Source organism: Haliaeetus leucocephalus, unplaced genomic scaffold (genome assembly GCF_000737465.1).
Source record: "Haliaeetus leucocephalus isolate CR32 unplaced genomic scaffold, Haliaeetus_leucocephalus-4.0 Scaffold228, whole genome shotgun sequence".
In the NCBI taxonomy this organism is placed as follows: Eukaryota; Metazoa; Chordata; class Aves; order Accipitriformes; family Accipitridae; genus Haliaeetus; species Haliaeetus leucocephalus.
This window is the reverse complement of record NW_010972664.1, coordinates 15,590,481-15,615,933: the sequence shown is the minus strand read 5'-3', so window position 1 is coordinate 15,615,933 and position 25,453 is coordinate 15,590,481. Positions and strand designations below refer to the sequence as shown.

At 40.4% G+C, this 25,453-nt stretch overlaps 2 protein-coding genes and 1 long non-coding RNA gene across 4 annotated transcripts in view; 2 read left to right on the top strand and 1 right to left on the bottom strand.

The window, feature by feature from the left end:
- On the top strand, positions 1-14,307 carry CEP97 (centrosomal protein 97kDa). Of its 2 annotated transcripts, XM_010567329.1 has the most exons (12): positions 1-287; positions 902-981; positions 3,518-3,660; positions 4,994-5,152; positions 5,555-5,656; positions 6,216-6,329; positions 7,336-7,502; positions 8,763-8,927; positions 9,815-9,948; positions 10,464-11,220; positions 12,291-12,366; positions 13,109-14,306. In XM_010567329.1, exons 3-12 carry the CDS (start codon positions 3,655-3,657, stop codon positions 13,823-13,825), a joined length of 2,397 nt encoding a protein of 798 aa, XP_010565631.1. In that variant the 5' UTR covers positions 1-287; positions 902-981; positions 3,518-3,654; the 3' UTR covers positions 13,826-14,306. The 2 variants fall into 2 exon arrangements, with proteins under 2 accessions (XP_010565631.1, XP_010565630.1); XM_010567328.1 differs by lacking the exon at positions 902-981 and having other exon boundaries at positions 13,109-14,307.
- The window catches only part of LOC104831634, a 19,020-nt gene continuing 7,800 nt past the window's right edge, over positions 14,234-25,453 (bottom strand). The window contains exons 2-3 of the long non-coding RNA XR_774308.1: positions 15,099-15,108; positions 14,234-14,312 (exon numbers count right to left, since the gene is read on the bottom strand). This is a non-coding gene — a long non-coding RNA (uncharacterized LOC104831634). The remainder of the gene's footprint in view (positions 14,313-15,098; positions 15,109-25,453) is intronic.
- The window catches only part of NXPE3 (neurexophilin and PC-esterase domain family, member 3), a 19,969-nt gene continuing 19,874 nt past the window's right edge, over positions 25,359-25,453 (top strand). Inside the window, exon 1 of the mRNA XM_010567331.1 lies at positions 25,359-25,431. The gene's annotated coding sequence lies outside the window, so the exon portion shown is untranslated. The remainder of the gene's footprint in view (positions 25,432-25,453) is intronic.

Below are 25,453 nucleotides of genomic sequence, written 5' to 3'. Positions count from 1 at the left end.
AGGGGAGCGGGGAGGCAGCGCCGCCCCGGCTGGAAGGGCGGGCGGGGGACCCAGCGGCAGCGCTCTCGCCGGCCGGGTTTTCCACTGTTCGCTTAAAATCCCGCCGGGCGGCTCCGTACGCGGGCCCTTCTCTCCCGCCGCGAAGAAAAGACACGATTTTCCCGTGGCGGAGCGAGGCAGCCGATCGGCGTCCAGCGCTCGGTTGCCCGGCGGCGTCGGCAAAGCGGGAAGCATGGCGGCGACGGGGGTTGCGGCGAGGACCGAGGCTGTCTCGCCGGCTGGAGGGGGTAAGGGGAACGTGAGAGGCAGCGAGCCCGGCGGGGGCTGTGCGGCCGGGTTGCAGGTGTCGGGGGCCGGCGGGGGTTTGTTTGGGTCTCCGTTGTGTGGGGCGGAGAGGCGGGGGCGCGCAGCGCACGGCGGGAGCTGTAGTGCGGGGCGGGCCGTGCCCTGGCCGCCGGCCCGGGGGTTCGGACTACAAGTCCCGAAAGGCTCCGCGGCCTTTGATGCGGGGGGGGCGGCTCGGCTGAGGGGGGACGGGGGCGCGCCCCCTCTTTTCGGGGGTGAGGGGGCGGCTTGGCTGCTCCTTTCTGGGCTCCCCGCGCTCCTCCCCGCTTGCGGCCGGCAGCCGAGGTCCCCGAGCGGGGCTGGGAGCGGTCAGGGCGGCGGAGGGCGAGGAGACCGGGGTCGGCGCGGCTTCCCGCGCTCGGGCAGCCCGCCCTGAGGAGCGGGGGTCCCCGCCCGGCAGCGGGTTTGGCTCCGGCTGTGGCCGGGGTTTTGGGGGGGGGGGAGCGCGGAGAGGGGCTGTCCATCCTGCCCAGGCCAGGGCCCCTGAGGAGCGATTTGCCTGCAGCCCTGTAGAAGGTGGGCCAGGAGTTGAAATAAGGCCCCTTTTTTCCTGTAGTGGAGGGCAGAGAGGTCTTGGGAGACAGGTCCTCCTCTGAGGATGCAGTTTCTTGCTTCCTGCCTCCGTCTGGAAGGACGGTGCTTTATAACGATACAAGTCTGGCTCTGAAGGCTCAAGGGCTCAAGAGGCCTGAGCAGCAATCGTGAGCTTCTGAGGTCTATTAACGTACATAGCTGCCAAACGAGTAATAAGCAATTCTGAAACGTTTTCCTGGGTACTCAGAGCCTGTTAGGACAATCTCATTCCCAAAGGATACTATAAGGACTCATTGGTATAATGAAATCATTTTCACTTCCTCAAGATAGATAGTTCTCTTTGTATACTGAACAGTCCTGCTTCAGCAAGCAAACTAAAGGACCCCAGCTGCTCGCAAGGAGAAGGACAGACACCCTTGAAATAGGGATCTTACTTAGAGCTACCCACAAGGGATAAAGGATACCCCCAGACAACCGAGATAGCACCAGCATCCTAGCTCCTTTAACACCTCTGCGAAACCTTCCCACTGTCTGGCATCACAGATAAGTAACTATAGCACAACTGACTCCAGAGATGTCTAGATAAGTAGAGAAGCAGGTGGATGATGATGCCATAGAAATGTAGTTTCTTTGCACCTGGTAGTGTGTGTGTGTTAAGCAGTGAGTAGTCAAATAATGTTGTACCTGAATGCTTGAAAGGCATAAGAACCATGTGTAAAACCACATTCTGGGTGCCCCAGTTTGAATGGGACACTTCATGTGCATGAATAAAAGGATTACTCTTGTAATTCTATGCTGTGGGTCCTATCCTCTCTCCTTGGTTGGCATGGGCCAGCTGTGAATTTTCATAACAATCCCTTGGATAAACGGGCACATGCAAAATTTCTCTGTTTAGTTAAAGTGACCAAGTGGTTGCAGAGGTGGCCACTTAAGTGAGAAACATGCAGTACCTACTCCCTGAATGTGCAAAGACAGGAGTGTGACTGTTTCTGGTACTGCTGGATCTGCATTGCTGCTCTTCAGCGCGCTTCAGGTGGCTGTGGATTTGAGAAGCAATGGAAATGTAATAAATGTCATCAGAGATGCTTCTTAGAAAAGTATATTCTCTGGTTGACAAAATGGTACACCAAAAATGTTTGTCTCCATCCTTAGAATAACTAAGCCCCCAAAGCCTGCAAATTGTAAGAATATTAATATATAGTACATGTTAGGATAAGAACACTATTCTGGAACATGCTGCTGAAAAAGGCAGCATTATTTACTGAGTAGATAGTAAGAGAAGAGCAAGCACTAGAATGGTGTATGTATGTAAAACATACAGCAGAGGCTTAATGTATGAAAATTATTATTAGTAGATGTCACTGTGGGTACCCAGTGATTCAAGTTGCATGTAGATGGCAAATGTTTTGTGGGACATCTAGCCTATTAATACAATTTGGGGACACAAGCACCAAAATCCCAAGGCGAGATGCACTCAGGGATTTGGCTCGTGAAGTCCTGGAGTGGAATTTTTGGCTCTGAATTAGACACATTCCCTACCCAATAAGTTAGAGATAGTGAAATACTTAAGATTAGGGTTTGTAGCAGCCAAACTGCTAGAAGGGAGCAAGTCTCAAAGTATCTGATAGGAAGTTTTAAAGGGAGGGCTGAATCTTAAGTTTGTTTCTTTTCTGAAGTTTAAGCATCCAACTTCTGACAACAGAGGTGTCAGGTTTGGTTTCACAGGCTGAAACCTCTGCTTTGAGTTTGCATCTAGAGTGCACTTTCCAAAAAAAAAAAAAAAGGTGTAGGCTACTAATATTTTACCTTTGAAATACGGAGAGGGAAAAAGGAAAGAGAAAACTGCAGGCTTTTATTCAATGGTCTAGCTTTCTGAGGACTTGTTCATGGTAAGGCTGTTTATTTTCCTCTGGCTGAAGACTATCACATGGGTATTTAACATTTACAAGTTAAATGCCCTAATCTTCAAATACTTTAGCAGGTTGGTTGATGGAACCTTACAGGAAGGTGCAGTTTGTAGTTTGCATCCTTATCAGGTTTCTGCTTGATGAAAGGATGGATGCTGCTTCCCCTTTTTCCAGAATTCTCCCCCTTTTTTTTTTTTTTTTTTTTCAGTGACAGGCATGGTTGATGTTTGGGGAGTATCATCCTACAGATGTGTGCTAGGCACGATCTGGGTTTGCCTCCAAGCAGGAATTTAGCTAGAGTGCCTACAGAGAGATAGGTAGTTGTCAAGCTGCTCAAAACTTGAACTCTTTGAAGAATTTAAAAATTTAGGAGCTTTTGAAGTTTGGGGGTTTGAGGATCACACCTTTAAATTTAGCTACCGAAATTTTGCTCTGTTTCCCACTCCAGAGGATCTGTTACTGACTTTCCCAGAATTCCACCGGAGTTCTTTACTCGGATAGGGCCTAGAATCCATATCTTCCAGTAACTGGATCAGTTACTCTGATGTGTTTGGTCTGAAGTAATTTGCTTCAGTTTTACATGGAAAACAAAGTTAATTTGTATTTGCCAATTAGCTGCATGCATTGTAAAACAAATCTGTGTAACCTGATTTGCTTTTTCAGTTCATATTCTCATATCTAAAGTGTTGACTTTGGGGCTTCCCCCCCCACCTTTTTTTTTTTCTTCTAAGGTTTGGTAGTCAACTGGTCAGGCCAAGGATTGCAAAAACTGGGTCCGACCTTACCCTGTGACGCTGATACTCACACTTTGATTCTGGACAAAAACCAGATAATTAAATTGGAACACTTGGAGAAATGCAGGAATCTGATGCAGGTCAGTGTTACTTGACTTGAATTTGCTATGAAATAATGGTACTGTGATGCTAATTAAAATACTTCTGCTTTAAGGCCATATTATATAATTGAAGTGAGTTAGCAGTTATTGTCTTCATAGGAAAATAAACGACAGCTAACTAAAATAGAAAGCTTTGTTTTTAGTGTAGCTCTACAGTTGATAGTGGGGGAGGCTATTTTGCTAGTTACCTAGGTAATTAAAAATGAACTAAATAAATCCTAATGGGGGTGGTGTCATAAGAACACTTAGAAAAATCACTGATAACCCAACTTTGGTAATTCTTAGCTTTTGAATACTTAAGCTTTGTAACCTTAAAAATAACTTTATCTTTCCTCTATGTAATTGTAAACATGCAGACATACATACAGGACTCTCCTCTCCATTTGGGTTTCAGAACTCTTCACAAAGATAGAGGATTAGTAGCCTTAATTCACAAGAAGAAAAAAAGCCATGTGGATTAGGTTAAAATAGAAATAGCAAATAAAAAAAAATGTGAAGGGAGGGGATCTGTGTAGTCTTGTTAACATATTGATTCATGTAGGCCATGATGTTGCTAGTGCTCATCCTTAATTATAATACTAGCAGCAGTCCATTTAAGTTCATGAGGTTATTAGTGATAACAATATTAAGCCTGTGCATGGTGCTTGCAAAAAATCAGAGTATTAATCCCTCTGAGGCAAAGCTATATAAGTCCATGTTAATTGTCACTAAAAGTGCATCCAGACAGACTTGAAGTCACCTAACAGCTTCTAGAGACAAGCTAAACTGAGATAGGAGAGGTGGAGTTTGTTGCTACAACAAACCTTCACCAGTCTGCCAGCTTGGTGGTCATGTTATTACTGTGTATGTTTAATCAGGATTTATCCTTTTAAAAGTTTGTGATTTATAGTCCTGTTAGCACAGGACTTTTCTGAGAATCATGTAAAATATATTTTGTCCTCTGCCATATTGACTGTAAGTATGATTTTACACCAGGAGTGGTGCAACAATTTGCACAATTATTTGGCAATTCTGATTTTAAAAACTTAGTTTCATATGACACAATTCCTCATTTGTTCTCCTTTATTTATCTTTTGCTAGGAGAATTTCCTCTTAAGTTTGCAGAGTGAGTTGTGAAGACTACTTTCTTTGATCAGTAATTTTTTTCCTGGCTCTTGCAGTTTTTTGTCTGTGGTGTGTGCATGAAAATGGAACACGTAGATTGAAGAAGTTCCTGTTGGATTAGGGTTTTAACCGCTAAGAATAAAAGCCTATTCTGTCTGCACGGTTTAATAGTTAAAACTGTTTCTTTTATTTGTGTGTCAATCTGCAGCTCTCTGTAGCCAACAATCGTTTGGTGCGAATGATGGGTGTAGCAAAACTGACTAAGCTTCGGGTGCTAAACTTGCCTCATAATAGTATTGGGTATGTGGAAGGGCTGAAGGATTTGGTGCATCTGGAATGGCTGAATTTGGCAGGAAATAACCTTAAGGTAAAGCATTTAGTCTTTATACATTTTCCAGAATCTAGTGTTGTAGAAATATGGAAAATGCTGCAAAGAAATTGGAATATGTTTCTGGTTTTGTTTGAAACAAATGTTAAAGTTTTGCAGCTACTGGTTTATGAAACAGAAGAGGGCAACTTTTGGAAAAGAGTTGTCTAGGAAAAAATAAAAAGTTTAATATCAAAATGTAATGAGAGTTGGGAAATAGTCCTCAAAATAGGAAAAGAATTATCACCTTTAAAATGAAACTGTGTAGAAACATGGGTTTTGCTTTGGATTACTTATCCAGTGGTTTTTAGCTTTCGAAGTAATTTATAATTATTGATACCTGGTTTTATTTAATGACTAAAAAAGAGTGACTGTGAGTAATTGACTTCTTTATTTTTGTAGGCCATTGAACAAATCAATTACTGTGTATCTCTTCAGCATCTTGATTTGTCAGACAATAACATAGCTCAATTAGGTGATCTCTCCAAGCTTACATCGCTGAAGGTAGATGCTATTTTATCTCTGGTTTTGTTACATTCTTTGCATAAATAAATTTGCTTTGAAAATTCCTGCCTGTTAAAGCATTCACTAGCTCTTAAAGCATTTTAGTTAATCACCATAATTTCTAGAGGGAAGCATGTAAGAACTCTTTTCCTCGTTTTGAAGTTGCAGGAACTGGGGCAGTGATTTTTCTATAACCACTCTAATGATTTTGGTAAAGATAACATGGTGAGATCTTGTTCCTAGCTCTCGTTCTTTTGTCATGAATCAAAACAAAACATAGTGTTAACTCTTTCAGCATGAACACTGTAGAGAAAAAAATGTTTCCAAATATATTTTTTGTAACTGTGACTATACTTCAGTTCTGCATTTTAAGATGAGAAGATTTTGCTCTGAAGTATAAAAATTAGTTTTCCCTTAGTGGAATAAACAAAAATAATTTTGATGATACCAGAAAGCCTTAATTATGGTTCCTTTGTGTGTATTGTGCAGGTATTGCCTGAACAAAAACATGGGAATTTTGATCAAACTTACATTTCATCACTGTATTTTTATTTTATAGACTCTGTTGCTGCATGGAAATATTATAACTTCACTTCGCACTGCCCCTGTTTGCCTACCTCAGAATCTGACTGTTTTTTCTTTGGCAGAAAATGAAATCAGAGACTTAAATGAGGTAAGATATAGAAGATATATCACCTTGTCTTTAGGTAGACTGCAAGCAGATAGTTAGATAATTCTTTTGAGGGTGTAACTGAAAATGGGCTCTCTTTGAAACAACCAATGTTGACAGAAGTAACTTTTAACTATTAGAAGTTATGTAATAACTGTACTTGCATTAGCTGCACAAGCTAGGTGATACCTTTTAAAATTTATCCTTGAAAGAAACTTTGCCTTTTTTATTTTATGTTTTTATATTATTCAAGGACGTCAGAAGTATACTTTAAGGACTAAATTCACAGAGAGCTTTTCATGATTGTCTGAAGGTTGAAAGCTGAGCTGATTAACTGCTGCAGAGGGCTTCTGCAGCTGCTGTGTTTAGAACAGAGGTTTGAATTGCGCTTGTTGCAACTGAACATTTTTGGGCCAATGTCTTATTTTATCTATTTCTCAAACACACTATGTAAGAGAAACAGATATTCTGCCTTTGATTTTTGTCTTTATTGTTTTGTTTGGGTTTTTTACATATATATATATATGTTTACTTATATTTATCATATGTATAATGTAATATAAGTAGCAGCCAAAACTGTCAGCTGGACTTTCATGTTGGAAGAAAAATCTTGTTTTGGTAATACATTTCTCTTCAAAACAAGATAATGTTTCTCCAGCTTTTTGGCTTGCCTTTTTTTTTTGGTCAAAATTTCAATGCCTGTTGTAGTGAACTGGAATTGTAGAAATACTATACCTTTCTAAACATGAAGCCCCATTCCCAGATTTTAAGAGAAGCTAATACTTTCCAAGGGCTATAGTACTTACAGGAGAATTAATGGGAAAATGGCAGTAGTTGGTAGAAAGTCCTTTGAAGATATTCATGGTCAAAAAGCAAATGTGATTTTAAACTTATGTGTAACTATATTGTTTCGTGTGAGATGTCTAGCTGTAACTAGGAGAAATGTAGTATGTTCTGTAAGCATTTGATGGGTTCTGTTCAGTTAACAAATATATCTTGTTTTCTCAAGGTTTCTTTCCTGGCCTCTCTTCGTCAATTGGAACAGTTGTCAATTATGAACAATCCTTGTGTGATGGCCACACCTTCTATCCCTGGCTTTGACTACAGGCCGTATATTGTCAGCTGGTGTCTGAACCTTAAAGTTCTTGATGGATATGTGATTTCTCAGAAGGAAAGGTGACATAATAGTATAAAATCTCTAAAATTATTAAATAAAGTTTGGCTAAGCTGAAATTGCATTTTTATGTAATAAAAAAATGGAAAAGTGCTAATGATCTGAAATTCTGTTCATCTTGGTAACGGCCACATGAGATACAGGCGACTTAACATTGTTGCTTTTGCTAAATTTTTCATCTTTTACACTGGAATTGTTATGCAAGATCAAAAGTAGAAGTATACAGTTAAGCTTTTGTTTCGTTACTCAACTCACAGTAGCACTTTTACAAAGCAAAACTGTGGTAGCAATTTATCAATGGTCTGCTACCCCTTCCAAGCTTTACAGCCTCTTTGACTTTGCAGAATGGGACAATCAGCAGATATTAAAGCTATTATCTTGGGGGAAGCTCAAGCATGGCCTTTTATAAAGGGCCTGATTTGCGCGTGCATTTCTAGATTTGGCATTTTTTGTATCAATTAGTCAAATGTTACTTTGCTCAAATCACTTGTTACTGTATCATTGTGGTCCTTATATCACTATGATATCTGTAGGACAATGGAGACATCTTCTTAAAGTTCTTGACATCAGAACACTCCAAGCATAAGTATTATCCAGTATAAACACATTCTAGTCCAATACATTAACATATGCCAGGACATTAGTGTCTTTTTTTCCCCATTACTAAAATAAAAAGCTGCCTTTTTGGTCAAAGGTAAACCAATTCTGTTTCTGTTTCACCATAACATATAATGACTTTCCCCAAAAGTTGCCTGTAAGAAAGCTAGAAATTTTTTTCATGAGTAATGGGGTTTTTTGTATTAACTGTATTATTATATATAGATATATTATATTAAGTGTTCTCAGACTGAAGAGCATTTGATTGAAAAAAAGATTTCAGTTGTTGAATACTTTCAGCAAGATTTGCTCTCTGTGCCTATTCTGCATGTTTGCGTGAACTTCTCTGTTTCTGTGAAAGCTTTGCTGATAAATTCATTGACACAGACGTGTTTTCAGTGCCCAAAGACTACGCACGGATAAAGCAGAGAGTGCACAGTTTTGGTCAGAGGTTTTTTTTGTTTCATCGATGCTTATATGAGGGAATGCTTTATTCGTTATTCTGGTAATGAAATTCCCAGTTCCTCTGGGCACTGTGCATGTTCCAAGTTTTGATTAGATTTGTAGATTAGCTCTTAGGTACCCAATAGAAGAACAGTAATCAAAGGAGAGCTAGGGGGTTTATGCCATGCGTTAATTGTGACCTTTTTTGCCCTTCTTAACAGTTTGAAAGCAGAATGGCTCTACAGTCAAGGTAAAGGAAGATCATATCGACCTGGGCAGCATGTTCAGCTAGTCCAGTACTTGGCTACTGTTTGTCCTCTTGTATCTACATACGGTCTCCAGACTGAAGAGGATGCCAAACTGGAAAAAATACTGAGTAAGCAAAGGTGAGAACTTCTTGTTTCTCTGTTGTCAGAGAATGAAACTGAGAACATAATTATATGTCTTATTATGTGTTAGATGTAATAAGATTTCCTTGTAAGTATTTCAAAGCAACAGGGAGGTCTGGAGATGGGAAGAGTGATGGAGGTACAAGATGTGTCCTGGAGGGGAATGAGAGGCAAGACAGCAGCAGCAGCAGGAGTGTTTTCCTGCTTGCTGAGGAAAAAAAAAAATATATGTACACACGTATATGACTTATAAGGCAGTTTGACCTTCTGACCTCTACCTCATGACCTTTGAATTTAGCTGGGCTGAAAAAACCCGTGTGTTTTCTCAGTTTGTAAAGGATGATTTTATATTTGTGGCAATGTTTGTTGATTTGTGTCGTGGTTTAACCCCAGCCAGCAACTAAGCACCATGCAGCCGCTCACTCTTAGGATTTTTGTCCCTTTGGTAACAAGGACACCCTTTCCTTGATTAAGTCAGTTTCAAATGTAAAAGACACTCCTTCTGTTCCTTAAATTCCTCTACACATACAAGCATAATGTAACCTGCAGTAGACACTTAAAATGTCCGCATACCTTCCTTGTATGTGGAAATATTTCAGTCTACAGTCAGAATTACATGTTGGATTTATTTTTTTTTTTGATACATGTACATGTAATGAAGAAAAAGGGAGAGGAGGAAGGGGAACAGGAGCAGTCTGTGCAATCCCCTACTTTGTCAGTAGTCCTGTTAGTGTCTTGTATGTGTAGGGATCTGCATAACTAGCCTCTTGTTTAGAATCGTTTGATCACTTGTTTCCTTTAAAGCAGTTGATAGTTTCTTTTAGATGTCTTCTGTACTAAAAAGTTTAAAAGAAATATAAAATCTGTTGGAACTCTGTGCTTAGGCTCCACCAGAGGCAGTTGATGCATCAAAACCAAAATGAAGGTCCACCTACATCTTCTGCTCCCAACAAAACACTGCCAGTTGCTTATGAACACAGCAGTCCATCCCAGCCGCCACAGATAGTTTTTGAAAGTGGTAAGAAGATAACCTGTGGAAATAATGATTTTTTTTTTTTTTTTTTTTTTGAACATAGATAACTTTGTGGAGAGAATTTCAGAGCAAGGCCCTGTTATTATTTTATTCTATTGACTTTTTGAGGTTTTCAACTGAAGTTATACTTTGTTTTCTAAAAATACATTCCATGCTTGTTCGTGTCTTGAAATGCTAGTAAGATTAGGTGAAAAACACAGTCCAATAAACTAAAGAGTTATTCCTTTGACTGTTCCATCTGATAAAAGTGTAACCTCTCCAGGGGGAGGCAGTTTGTGCAATTGTACCCGGTATTTGCCAAGTTTGTGGATGTTACTGTGATAAGTAGTTATTGTCTTTATTGTTATATAGAAATAATGCTTATCGTTACTAGCATTTTAGATTGTCTTACACACCCAGGTTCTAACTATGTAAAGCAACTTGTGAATTCCTATGAATTAAATGAAGATATGTTATTGAAATACTATGACACTTTTAAATATGGCTTTCTGCCTATCTAGAACCTATCATCCAGAAGAATTCCTGGGTTGGACCAAGTGCAAACGATGATCATTCCTATGCAGTAAAGAACACTTTTCTTCTTGAAAGAAGTTTTCACAAGGAGCTATACCTTGAAGATATACAGACAGATGAAGACAAACTAAACAGCAGCCTTTTATCCTCAGAGTCTACTTTCATGCCAGTTGCTTCAGGATTGTCTCCGGTGTCTCCTAATTCAGACCTGAAGCTACATGGAATCACTTTGGGCCTAGGAGACGATGATGATACAGTGATCGAATGTGAGAGAGCTGTTAATAGCGGAGAGACAACTATCAAGCAAGAAGCTTCATGTGTTACAAGAGAGCACTCGAACAGAGCAGCGGAAAGTGTGGAAACTCAAGAGAATATCAAAGAGAGTATGCTGTTGCCTTCTGCTGATCCAGTAACAGCTAGCTTGACTGCTAATACTAGCAACTGTTCAGCATCCTCTGAAGACCAAGTTCTGCATAATCATCCCAGCACCTCAGTGGGTGCTGAATCAGGAGTTACAACTCTTTGTCCTGACCAGATGACAGGAGAAAGTTCTGATTCCTTAGCTGTTGTTGATCAAGGTGCAGCTGAACTGCAAAGAATGGCTAAAGCAGCTACCAAGCTTCAAGCCTGCTGGAGAGGATTTTACACGAGGAACTACCATCCCCGAGCCAAGGAAGTGCGGTATGAAATTCGCTTAAACAGAATGCAGGAGCACATCATTTGCTTAACTGATGAAATAGAAAAGTAAGTTGAGGTCATGCTGTGTATTTTCAAATCTGAATGAATATAACCATAGTTCCAGGATATTTCAGAACAGGCATAAGTGGGTCTTGATATAACTACTCATAGTTGAACCCAGCATCGGTAATATAAAACTGTTATTACGGTAGAAGATCTCTTCCTGTAAGATAAACACATTTATGCACGTAGCTGTTCATACTCTCGAAGTGCCTGCTATGAGTGGGTTGGGTTAGAATGCATTTTTCTATTCCTCTATTTAGCAGGACTTGCATGTTTCACTGCATAACCAAAATGGAAATTGCGAAGTGTGATTTTTTTTTTTTCTTTTTTTTAACTTGTCTCCTAGCAATTACAGAATCTATAAATGAAGTGTCCATATTGAGAGTCATTCCTCTCGTACTGGTGAAAAGAAGAATTTTCTCTGCCTTGCATGATACAATTTTAAAATGCAATTCTGTGCTTTGTTCTGTTTTTTGGTTTTGGTTTTTTTATTCTATGAATCCATGTTTGGAGGAGATCATTATCAGAGTTCTGCAATCTGTAAGATATAAATTACGGATTTAGTTAATATCTTTCTGGATCAGCCTGGGAACTGGCGGTCTGACAGGCTCTGTTGCTTTACTATCACAACTGACAAAAGTTCTGTGAACCAGGTTGAGCCCTCAGTGAACTTCTAGAAACTCCCAATGCTTACACATCATACCTACATCAAAGTGATATCAGTTGGGGAGAGCATAATTTGAAATGAAGGAGCACTGTTTTGGTTTTTTTTTGTGTGCAGGAAAAATTGAAGAGCTCAGGTTCAGTTTACAAGAAGATACTTAAAGTATTGGCACGTCAATAAATGTGCGGCAGCAAAAGGAAGCAGAATTTTAATGTAACTCTGAAAGAGAAACTTGAAGTCAGCAGCTGGATATTGGTGGCAAGCCAGACTGCAGTAATGTCTTAATGTTAGGCTCTGTTGTATCTTTCAAGAGTGCTGTTATATAAGTAGACATTTTTATGTATTGTTGATCTTGTTATCCAAATGTTGCTTATTTAAGCTGCATAAATTTGCATGTGTGTTCTTGCAGACTAAGAAAAGAAAGAGAGGAAGATAAGATTCAGAGGCTTGTACAGGAGGAAGCTGTCAGATTTCTTTGGAACCAGGTAAATAGTTTTAGTCCTCTTATTTTTCTGCTTGCATATGGATTTCAAAGGCATTATTTCATACTGTAGATCCTGAAGAGATAGTCAATATGGTTAATTTTTTCTAGTGATGACTTGGGTATCTTATTAGAATCTAATTGCCATGTTGTTTGCTATACTGGTATTCTAGGGGAAAATAACATTCAGAAGTATTAGTGCAAGAACACTGGTTTTGTTACAGAAGGCTAAATTTATAGCCTGGTGTGAGAAGGAGGACAAAATGCAAGGAAAGCTAAATAAATGCAGCAGAAGTGTGAAGAATGATGTGACTGCTAGATGCCTAGGGCAAATGAAATGGTGTCAAGCTATGTTGCTTGTGAGCAGCTAATCTCTAAAGTAGAAAAGGTATTAATACATCTTCTAATAAGCTATTCTTCCAAAACCAAGACTGATTGTTTTCTTAAGCATGGGTTATTTCATAAAGGTTCCTCATCCTTTCTGTCTTTAAGAGCAGATTCCTTTTTCTTCAGGTACTTGAACTGGGAGGCTTGTGTGCTCTGTCAGTGTTGGGCATCTAGGTTTAAAACCCATTATTTAACAGTGGGAAGAACATATTTTCCCTAAAGGTATAGCAAACCTTTTGTTAGTTCACTTGGTCTTAAATTTTATACTACAGCTTTGTTGCTCATTGCAAGAAATACTCTAGAAATCAAAGTACTTTCTTTCTTGCATTTCATAATGAAATTCTCTCTATACTTTACAGGTTAAATCCCTTCAACAATGGCACCTTTCAGTAACACAGAATTTAGGTGCCACTTGGCAACCTGGGATCCCTTCAGCCGGTATTTTCTGTTCATCCGAACCATTTATTCGATCATCCACACTTGAGCAAGAAACCGCACCAGATGTTAGTTCTGCTTGTTTAGTTCCAGCTAGTGAAGTTCTTCAGGAAAAGTCTTTGTTGCAGTTCCCAGATTCTGGTTTTCATTCTTCTATGGCTGATCGGACTCATGTCAGTGACTTGTGTAGCTCTGAAAAGAGTTTAACAGAAGGAACTGAGAGCTCTCTTTCAGTGGAAACTGTCAAACAATGTGGCAATTCTGTTTCAGCCTATTCTTCAGATGTAGAGGATGGCCATGGGGAATGTGAGCAAAGTAAAGAGAGCTCTAGTAGTGAACAGGACAACAGACTAATACAACAGTATTTGAAATCTGTTCAGCAGCTGGAAGAGGCTGATGAAGGGACAGATTGCAATGAGGAAACAGAGGGTAGCTGGCCACAAATTGCTGTTTCACCAGAAAGCCAAGATTCTTCATCTGACACTGTCTTTGTAGATCTCCCTCAAGATACATCTTCCCCTGCCCGAGGTGAAATTGGTCAGACACCAGAAAGCTGCAAACTGAATTCGGGAATAGCAGAAGGGAAGCAAACAGACTGCGATTCTTCATTTCAGATGCTGCATGTTGGGATAGCTGTATAGTAGGCTCAGTTCCACAAAGGACTAGGGATTCCATTTCACTTTCCTTTCTCTTTCTTTTTCCCATTTATACAAAACTTATTTTTCATGTGTGCTGCTTCAGATTTTTACTCATGTTACCAATTTATGTTTTAATTAGTATTTTATTGATGTTGCTGAGGACTGACACTAACTGTGCTAACCTAAAATCAGCAAAGTTCTCAGTGACGGTCATTATGCACTTTATTTTCAAACATAAAACTGATATCTTAATAACTGGCTTCCATTAAATTAATTCTGAAGATTGGGGGTGTTGGGGGGGAGGTGTTTGCTGTAAATTCACATTGATGAATGTGTTAGTAAGTCTTTGCATTTTTTTCTAAAAAGCAGAATTGAGTTCTACTTTGCAAAGAGAAGGAAACAATATGGGAAGAAACAGCATCAGCATAGACAGTGTGTGCGTATGGATACAGCCTGATGAGAAAGGTGAAAGCAGTTGCCTTTCAGACTTCTTTTGGTCAGTGTTTGAAAGATGCATTCCATGAAATCAGTGTCCAAGTCAGTGACTTCTTTTTGTCATTTACTTGAAGCTGCTGGCTAGGAATTAGGTCATTTACATATGCACTGAAACAAGGACTTGTGAGACCTTAGGGAGCTTCAGACAAACTTTGATCTTTGTTTGCCCTGGGGTTGAATTTCCATGCTTTCTCAGGTAAGACTCAAAGTGGAACCAGTAGCAGCCTTCACTAAATAAGAATTTCAAAAGGGCATGTGATTTGGGAACATAGTATCCAAGATTGCACTGCTGGGTTACAGCACCAGGCTTGGTGGCATATGTTTTGCCTCCACAAGGATGCTAATGGCATTGTGGGATTTGGATCTGCATGGCTTTCAAGACATTAGTGCATTTGATAGATCACAACTACTTCTATCTACAGGTATAAATATTAAAAGCAAATGCCATGACTTAAAACTATTTCTTGACATCTCTTTTGGGCTTTTTGTTTGTTTTTTTTTGTTTTTTTTTTCTCTGTATGTCCAGTATTTGACATTCTAATTGGATGCGGATAAAAAGCTGTATTTCTTCCCTGTTGGTAAATGTGCTAAATTACCTGGGCTATGCTTTCCACTTAAACACTGGGCAAGCAATAGGGTCTGTATCTTGCCTAGCCATCGCTATGTTGTTTTTTAGTGGAAAAAGATCAGGTATGTTAGTGTACCACAGAAGTAGCAAGGGAAATCTGTTTTGCCATGCACAAATTTGTTTGTGGTAGACACTAGTAAAATAAAAGCTGACATTTTGACTTCTAGGGGTCAGTTCAGTTTGCTAATACTGCATTTTACAATGTGCACTGGAAAGCCAGTGTTTCAGTAGTTTGCTAATATTAACTTCTTAGATATAAAGACACATGTATATTATAATTATCTGAATGCACAGGTTAACTTCTGGTGCTATGGTGTTGTTAAAATCAGCTAGTGCTGTTTTAAAGTGACTCTTATGGCCATGTTACCATGCAAAATAATTTAATTTTTGTAAAAGCTTTGGTTCCTTATATACTTTAAGTTCTGAGCTGAAAGTTACCACTACTCAGGAGTTTGGCATGAGGCCAGTATCAGCTTGAGGCCTCAAAATAGCCTTTATTTAGAACATAAATTGTGTATTGGACTTGTACCAGCCATCTGCCCAGTGGTGAAGTTCACCTTGGAAGAATAAAGCTTGCCTCTGTATAGACTAGCCATCATCACTTTTTCCCCGCCCCCCAAAAAATATATTCTTGGGCACTAACTTCGCAAAAGAGCTATAACTGCAGTCAAGCTGACATTTAACTGTGCCTTGCATATGTGAGGGCATTTTAAAAAAACAACCGAACAACAACAAAAAAACCCAACAGCTGAGGTGGTAGATTCTTAATGTGCTATCTTTCTAACTCAGTCTAGTTACAGCACATTTGTAGCATAACCATATTCATAATTAGATCTTAAAGCATGAGCGTGCCTGGGTATTGAAAGTGGTACAGGTGCATTAATGTACCGCAACATCTAATTAACTGTGTGAGGAAGTGTGTACTCGATAATACCCTTGTCTTCTGAAGGTTCTCAACTTGGATTTCAATCTGCCATGCTTGGAGATCTCTGCAATTCATAGGATTTGGCTCTTTGACTGTCAATCTGTTACAAAAAAACAACTCGTATAAACCTTTAAAGAGACTTTCTTTGGGGTTTGAGAGAGAAATAATTTCTGTCTGTGAAACAGTTGTTGGACCTTACACTCTGGAGGCAGTGGTTAGGTGTAATAAAACACTAAGTTCTCTTTCGTGGCAGAGTGCTGTATTAGCATATGCAAAACCTGGGAGAAACTGGCCCACTGTCTGGATTAAAATGTTTCACTTACTGAGGACACTGAGGGACCATACATATTTTGTTATTTTGTATTATTGTTACTTTTGCTGCAGAATTAGGAAGAAGAGAAACAACTTTAATTTTGGAGGTGAGGGGGAAAACTTGGTGAAACTTAATTTTTCATCAAAACTCTAGATGTTTCTTGACATTTCTTCTGTTATTAGGGCTTACAAATACAAGATGTCGTATTTTAACTAATGCCTAGGTCAACTGCTGGCTTTTTTTAACTTGTAACCTGTATATCCAAAAGTGATTTTATGAAGGTACAGTAAAATGTGTACTGACATATAATCAGCTTTATTTTACTCATTTGGGGAAGCTGTGGAATACGAAAGATTTTTTTTTTTCCTGATGTTCTGAGAAGTATCTTGCATGTGTAGAAGATGAGTTGCCTAAATATATGGAAATCACAAAGAATGGTGAAGTTTTTGATTAGTTTTTACAGGGTTAAATGTAATTAGTTTGTATATACACAAAATATTTTCATCCTGACCATTAAAATACACACAGGGAAAGACATAATGGGGGTTAGAGTAGAAAAAAAATCAAACTGGATATATACTTAAAAATGGCTTCTTTCAGTCCATTTTGAGCTCTCAAAAAATCATGATATGGAGATATCATAGTTTAGTATATGGCTTAACATTTACTCTTCTTTGTCTGTGTAAGTTTTCTTATCTAGGTATGTAATACTATTTTACCTGGATAGGGATGCAGAGCTCCCTTTGGAGATGATTGAAGTTTTGTAAATGAATTGGGAGGCCTAACAGATGAAAATCCATGTCTGAAATTTTCCTGTATTAATATTGTATGTCTTTCAGCATTTTCCTTTTGCAAGGCTTCATATTCAATAGAAGAATATACTTTGTAGAAGGAAAGCTTGTCTGTTATACTTTGTCCTGGGCTCATCTTCCAGCCCTGACAGAAGAGATTCCTGATGGTTATTTGTCAGGCAATGCTGTCAGCTCTGCCGTGAGTACAGTTCAAGCGCTTCTTTAATTTGCTTCAGAAAAATCAGCTAAATATAGCTCAGACTAACTATTTAAACTGTGCCATGCAAGTACTTTTGTCCAAAATGAGGTGCTTGGCACATGCAAACCTTTTTAGCTAGTCTGTGGCAGAAATTACTCTTTTTGCCTGCTTTTCTGAAGGTAGAGACAAGGAGGAAGGTGGAAATGCATTTTTATGTGTTTACAGGTTTAGTCTGTGGTGGTAGCACCAGCTCTTTCATGATTGCTATTTCAGTTTTCTCCCAATTATTTTTATAGTTTACATATTTCAATCTTTCATGTAATCAAGAATGCATTTTTTTTCTATTGCGTGTGATATTTCATAGACACTGTTCCAGATGGTATTTGGAAAGGTAGAAGAATATCATGAAAGCAGGCCTGTTCACATTTTATATTTCAAGTCTTTTTTTAAGGTATTTGGATTGTATTGATTCCTTTCTGTAAGGTAGCTTCTTTACAAAAGAAAACCACAAGGTAATGCCTCACTAATGACAGTAAGTAGATTTCTATTTCTGCCTTCTTCCATGAACTAAGCTTAATGGTCACAACTCTGTCATTTGAGTGAATAGGAAATTTATGGAATGCTGCTGAATGAATGCAGCAACTATACTGTTTTGGGTTTTTTTTTTGTGGTGACTATTCCTGTGTGGTGCTATTTTGTAAACAAAGTATGTGTGGCAAGGATGGAATTTTTAAAAGGTACTAAACATTGGCCTAACTCTGCTTTCATTTCCTTAAAAGAAGCAGGGTCATGCTTAAGCTGAGTCCTTGTGAACTGGCTGTCTAAATTGGGATTTTATCATATTTACATCTCCAGAAGTGTTCTTATTCCGCGAAGCAAGAAGGCATTAAGACTGCAATTCTAAATTTTTTTTTCTCCTAAAACACAAATATCTTTCAGAAAATACTTGAGAAAGTCCTTGTTAAACTGAATTGCAGAAGCCTAGCAGTTTGTTTATAGTTAAGTTCCTTAACCAACCGTAGATTCTACTATTTGCATGCAGCAATTTAAATAAAGCACTTAGCAGCCAGTCTGTATATAAGAAAACAAGTTTTGGGGTTTTTTTTCTGAATAATGTTTGTATGTCATTGAGCTTGCAAATTGTTCCTAGTTTTTATGAATTTGTATATATTGTCTGAAGAACTCCAATCTTAATTTCTATTTGTAGCAGGTTGTTCGATGAACAAAAATGGAACATACATTCCTTTGAGACTACCTGGGTACCTTTTACTGGACTCAAAGTTACAGTGTGTCTCACACAGATACCCTTTTTCCTGAGAGGATAGAACTGTAGCATTTAGTGGAGGCTGACTGAATAACAATAATACATAAAAACTAGTCCGTTCCCCTGCTTTTAGCTAGTGGAAAAGAAGCTTTTTTTTCCTGTTGTATTAATATTTTTTTTTTCCCCTTGAGGACTGTGCCACCCAAATAAGTAAGCATCAAGTATTCATAAAGTCTTTCAAAAAGTCTTTTTTCTCATAGTTACAGGGTTTTTTTCCCAGTTTGGCTTTCTAGGCCAAGTTACTGAGAAACACTTGTTTTCCATATACCTGCCAAAAAGTTGGGACTTTCTATTTTTAAATGCTTTCTTTATGTCAGTAATGGAAAAAGCACAGGATCCTTTACTTGCAAAAGCATAAAACAGTATTTATGAGGAAAGGTGCTTTATCTTTTGGAAAGTGCCATGCCAAATTTTATTGTATAAGAGCTCTCAATAAGCAATTTCTTTTCTGGCTTCATTACATTTATAAGTATATCGGCCAAATTCACTTGTAGCATAATTCTGCTGAACTAAATTTTGTTAAGTCTTTCACAGTAGTATTCTACCTCTAAACTAGAATCTGAAAAAAGAACAATTAGGCATTGATTTGTCTTTCTACTTCTCGCCATTTTCTGTGAAGAATGGGGGGGGTTAAACTGGTACAGTTCATATATTTTCTATAAGTGTTTACATTTCTGGATTTATTGTTTCTTAAATATTTTGTTTGTACCTCTGAGTTTTGAATTTTAAATAAATGATTTGTATGTTTATTGAAAATGTTAATTTGTACTTGATCCTGACTCTTACAGCTAATAGTCATTGTCTTATGATTGGAGGACTCTTTTGGAGATAGAAAGTTTAGAAATACAAAACGGTGATGACAAGGTAAGCATTAGCATTCATGATTTGGTACACCTGAAGCATCTAATGGCCCACTGTTTCACTGTTGAAAACAGTAAGAGTGTGATAGGGTGCTTGAAATTTATACACCAATTGATTAGTAGAGGCCACTGGAATTGGTATTCATAATTTGCAGTCCTTTGTTTCTATCACTGGCCCTCTCTTTCATGTTCTTAATTGCCTACTGTGTTTAAATTAAAAGATGCAGCAATATTCTGTACAGAGCTTTCTAGAAAGACAATTAGGGCTATGGGCTTATCAAAAGAAATACAATTGCAAAGCGTGTTATTCCCTCTCCTATTGTTTTGGTTTGGTCAGACACCTGCTGTGTGCTTAAATAAATGAAGATTAATTAAACATCTTTCAGGCTTTACCAGACAAACAGTCCAGGAGCTCAGATATATGTGAAAGTCATGTTTTACTGCAGGAGAGTCATCCCAAAGGAAAAAAAAAAACCACAACCAAAACCAACCAACCAAACAAAACCCCCACTTTGATTTGCTTAACTTGCATTTCACACATGGAGGTTAGTGGGCATTTTTTTTTTAACTCTTTACTATGTGTTTCCACTTCCTTACACTGAAGAAATTAGCTGAGGTTTTTAAGTGAAACTACTCTTGTTCTTCTGTGAAGATATTTGAAAGAAAGAAATAAGCATAGCTAAAGTGACTTCACTTTAAGTCTTAAAAGACAATAGCATTGCTGTTTTCTCTTTGAGTGAAGACTTTAAAGCTGCTCTATTAAGTTTAAATGCTGTGTGTTGTAGGGATAGTAACCGTAACACTTCAGGAGCTCAGGTTGAAGGTCCCTCTTGTCCCTGTTTTTGATTCATATTTGTAATAAGATTGGACATTAAATTCTTTGGCTAGAGTTGGAAAATAAAGGGATAAATATATCTAGTAGACAGACCCCATTTTGTTCAAATGGAAGTAGTTACTTTTAATTTTATGGGCTGAAATCCTTACATATGCCAAGAGCTAAGTTTTTTTTGTGTATGACAGTGTGGTTTGAAAAACTCCTGTTAATTCTATAGAACATTATGTCCAGATGGTAGGTGAGGTATTTTTCCCCTTCACTCAGGTGTTACGGTGTGAAAACTAATTTTTCTCTACTGTATTGATAGAGTTGCAAAAGCACAAAACATTATGTCCAAGTACAGCTTGTATCAGTACATCATTGATTTCAAGCCATAGTACTCCATTTGTGAAGGATCTGTGGTGATATAATGCATCAATTTGGGGTATAGGTAGAAGGGAGTATTACTTTGGCCTACATGGGACAGCACATAGAGATCTTGAAAGACTTTAATACGTGGGCTTCCTCAACTTTATCTGTATCTCTGCTGGAGCTCATTCTCATTTTCTGGCTGTAGCTTGGCACAGGTTTTGCCTATATGTAAGGATATTTTTAGGCGTGTCCCTTGTGACACTCCATCATAACTTATGGGTTTGGGAAGATGCGTGTGACTGCCACAAGTCTTGCAAGTAATCCAGCATGGTCCTTGGTCTAGGAGCACCAAGACCAATAAAGTTAAAATGCCACCCTGGGCAATTGTGTCTGTTGTCCCAGTGGGGACTTCTTGAGGATTGCTAGGACCTTTTCAGGTACAGCCCAAGTAGTTTCTGATAGAATTTGTGAATGTGAGGGCTTTCAGATTGCTCAAGTCCATCCCCTTTTTCCTTGCCAAGATCCTGTTTGCCTGCTGTCATGGTTTAACTCCAGCCAGCAACCAACACTCGCCCCCAGTGGGATGGGGGAGAGAATCGAAGAGTAAAAGTGAGGAAAAACTCATGGGTCGAGATAAAGACAGTTCAATAGGTAAAGCAAGAGCTGCGCACGCAAGCAAAGCAAAACAAGGAATTCATTTGCTACTTCCCATTGGCAGGCAGGTGTTCAGCCATCTCCAGGAAAGCAGGGCTCCATTATGTGTAATGGTGACTTGGGAAGACAAATGCCATCACTCTGAATGTCCCCCCCTTCCGTCTTCTTCCCCCCCAGCTTTATATTCTGAGCATGATGTCATAGGGTCTGGAATATCCCTTTGGTCAGTCAGTTAGGGTCAGCTGTCCTGGCTGTGTGCCCTCCCAACTTGTTGTGCACCCCCAGCCTTCTCGCTGGTGGAGTGGGGTGAGAAGCGGAAAAGACCTTGACACTGCTCAGCAATGATGAAAACATCTCTATGTTATCGGCACTGTTTCCAGCACAAATCCAAACCATAGCCCCATACTAGCTACTATGAAGAAAATTAACTCTATCCCAGCCAAAACCAGCACAGCTGCTCTTTCTGATATGTGCAAGACAACATTGACCAAGGGAAGAAATGGCAGAAAATTGTGTACAGGATGCCCAAATGAAACCAGTCATAGCCTTTGACTTCCAAGACTCTTCAGTTTGTCTGTGAAAACTGGAAAGCCCATGATCATGAAGGATGCCCTGGAAAATTTAAAATCTGTGGCACGTTGTATTCATGTGTTGGGCTGAAAGCAATAAACCATTACAAAAGCCTAAACAATTCTCAAACAGTGTAGGGTTGTGAGGAACAGCAGTTTAGCAGCCAGGGCTGTTTTGTTAGCATTGTGCTAAACTGCCTTCAAGTAGCAGCCTTTGTAATGTCTCTTCCTGTCCATTTTTATTACACCAGCTGTAAGTTCTCTTGAGAACTTACAGCATGTTTTCTGGTGTGGGAAGTGCTTGGAAAATAAGCTGAGGAGGTTACCACTGCTTATGTGTGTAGAGGCTGTGGGACCTGAGGAGAAACAGGAGACACTGAGAAACTCTACAGCCTGAACTCTTTTCTTCCTTCCATCATTAGCTCCTACAGCTGCTTCAACTTGAAATTAAAGGCAAATGCATGTGCTGTTGGAGCCCATATTTTCAAGATCCACTCCACAGCTGTCTTGTAGTGCTGAGCTCCCTGGGGTGGGGTTCATTCCTTGTCCTCTCCTCATTGCAGTTTGCTTGTTCCCAGTTTCGGTACCTTTTCTGCAGTAGACTGGCTGTCCTTTTGGACTTTGATTCTCTGGCTTTACTCACAGATATTGAGAGTCCTAAGCACATGAAGTAGCTATTCTTTTGCTAGCAGGACAGGTAAGCTACCTTGCTTGCCTGCTTTTTCATATTCGTCGTCTGTTGCTTTCCCTTCTTTGTTGCAGCAGTGCCGATGTTAAACTCACTGGATATGCTTCAGGCAGCCTTTGGCTGAGATGGCTGTGGCCACTCTCATCGTCTGGTGGAGAAATGGAAAGGGAGTCCTGGAAGAGCTTCTGTTAGTCCCAGAGGGGAACAGAACTACCTGGCGGCAATGGGAAGCTGTGCTCTTGCCTGTCCCTGAAGCGGGGAATGCAGCACAGCTGCCTGAGGGAGGATCTGCAGCAGATTCTCTGGTGCAGAAGGGAAGTGGAAAGACTGCTTGGTGCCTGTAGGCAAGCTTCTCTATAACCTTTTGGGAAAGTACTTGAGGAAGCTGGAAGAGGATTCTTCTGGCAGAATCTCTGTCCCTTTACAAGCATTAGATAACATGAAAAGGGTCTGAGCAGCACCAGATCAGCAAAAGACTTTTTTCCAACCAAGTAAAGTATACCTTAGTTGTTGCTATGTCTGAAACCAGGGGACATGCTAAACTTGTGTGCAAGGTCAGAGTGAAACTTGCAGTTCCAGGAACTGTGGGGGGACAAGCCCGGATGGTTGTGTAAGTGAAAAGCAAAGTGGAGAAGTGATACGGGGGTAATGTGGCAAAAGGGGACTGGTCGAAGATGTGTATAGAAAGGGAACAGGGTGGGTTGTGCTCTTTGCAGACTCTGTCCAGGACTCTGTCCAATGCATTGTTTGTTAAATCTCGTCACACTTGAGCACAAACACATGTTTAGTTTGCCTCAAGGGGTAAACCAAAGCATTCCCCAACACTTGCCTATAATTAAGAATCAGTTCAGTAATCCCGGATGCATTATCTAATATACTGTGTACTATTGAAGATTATTTGCAGGTAAGGGAGAGAAGGGCAACAGAGCCAAGGGCCCAGTATAACTTCACCTTACTGCATGTAATTCTGGAAAAAGAAATGAGGAAAGATTGATTCTTTTTCACTGTCTATATTTCCGTACTCATCTCAAAATAATTGCCAAGTGCTTCTGGTGTGATAAACTGGGAGGGATGTAAGGTGAGTGACAGCTGCTGAAGCTGTAGTTTTTGGGGGCTAATGACATTTAGGTGTTGCATATGGAACAGACCTCACCAAAGCCATTGACATTCAAATAACTTAAAACCAAACAGCCTTTTACGAGGTCCCTTCTACAGAGTGTGGGGGCAAACGTTCAGTGATCAGTTTATGGCCTCTTTATGCCAAAGTGCTTACCATGTTAGAGATTAGAAAAGCACATTTGATTCATTATTAGGTCTTCTTCAAGACTAACTACAAAAATAACTGAAGACTTTATGGAGAAAAGTAGTGTGGGGATCCCTTCCCATCACTGAGGGATGGTGAAATGTAAAATGTGGCAGAGAATAGCATAGCAGTACCTATTTCCTGTGAAGATCACAGATTTTGTCATTGTTGTCATTTCTATCCCCTCACCCCCAACATGAGTCCTGTTACATTACAGAGATGGGCTTATGCCTGGCATTTAGCACATGAATTATTTTTGCCTTGGGTCTCACTTTGAACTGGAGAGTCTGTAGCAGAGTTTGACACGCTGCAGGGCTCATGAAGGAAGGGTGAAGAGAAATGAGACTGCTGTAAAATTGATAGACTTTATATATTGAGAGGGGAAAAGTCAATACCAAGTATCTTTCAAGATACTCTCTCTCGTGTTGTGCTTATACAGCCCGTTGGCTTTAAATTCTTGGCCAACACTGTATAGTACTAATAAAAGCTGGTGCCTGTTGAGACTTTTGCTTTCCATCTCTACCAGGTAATCGGCATTGTAATGTGGGGAAAGGAGGAGGAAAGTGGAAGTGAGATCACTTAACTTATTCACAGTAGCTATGGCTGATGGGGGTGAGGGCAGGAGAGAAGAGTAGGCATTTAATAACAACTAAAGTTTTACATAAACAGGAGTACTTCAGCTGTTCCGTCTCTGTTCCTGGTTTTAAGCAAGCCAAGTGTTCCTTAGTAAAAGTAAGATCGAGCCTTTAGCAGTATTGGTGCAAACAACTGCTAGCAGGTCAATGTTTTGGAAAAAGGCATTCCCAGACTTACGCAGCATGTACAAATGATGGCAAATCCAGTTGCAGACGTCCTCTTGCCGGATTGAAAGTGCCACGCCGCTCTGGTGCAGGGTGCCAAAGTCAACGCTGACTGCGTGCATCTCTTCAAGCGTTTTGAAGTCCTGCCTTTAACGGAGCTGGTTTTGCCCAATTCTGCTATCCTGTGCCCATCTCCCTAGCTCAGCCCCTGCAGCTGGCCCGTGGACCAGCCTCTCCCTGCTTTGTAATCTTTTTGCTGTTCCAAGACACCACCTCACTATCTCCCTTCCATGTTCACCTTCAGCCCCAGGCTCAGCTATGTTTGAGCTGTAACGGTTCCCCTCAGCACCTTATTTCTTGACTGGGGGCGCAGCCGGGTGGACCCTGGAGAGGAGCCCGGTATTGCCACCCGGGCCATAAACCTGGGCTCCGCACCAGCCTCCCCACATCCCGGTTTCTTTGGCCTCACCTACGGTGACTCCAAAATTATAGGGACCTTTTCCGCCCCCCCCCCCCCATTACCCGGCGCCCTTCTCGGTGGAGAAGGATGCCCGGCCGTGAGTGCGTGCGGTTTTCCGTGTTTTTTCTTCCCCTCAGCGTCACCCTTTTCAGCCTAGCTGAGGCAGGAGCTTCCCCCGCCGGCGCCAGGTCCCTCAGCGGCGGCCTGCGCTCCCTCTCCAGGCCGGGGCCGAGGCGGCGGCCGACAGGGGCGATCGTTAGCGGGGCGGGACCGGGAGGTGGTGCCGCGGCAGCTGCCGTCCGTGTCGGGGGCGGGCAGGAAGGAGGGGCGGCGGGGCCGATGGATATACGGCGAGCCGCCTGCGGGCCGGGGGCGAGGCCGCCGCCTGGCCCGGGGGAAACGGCTGGGGCTGCGGTGAGGGGACGCGAGGTGCCGG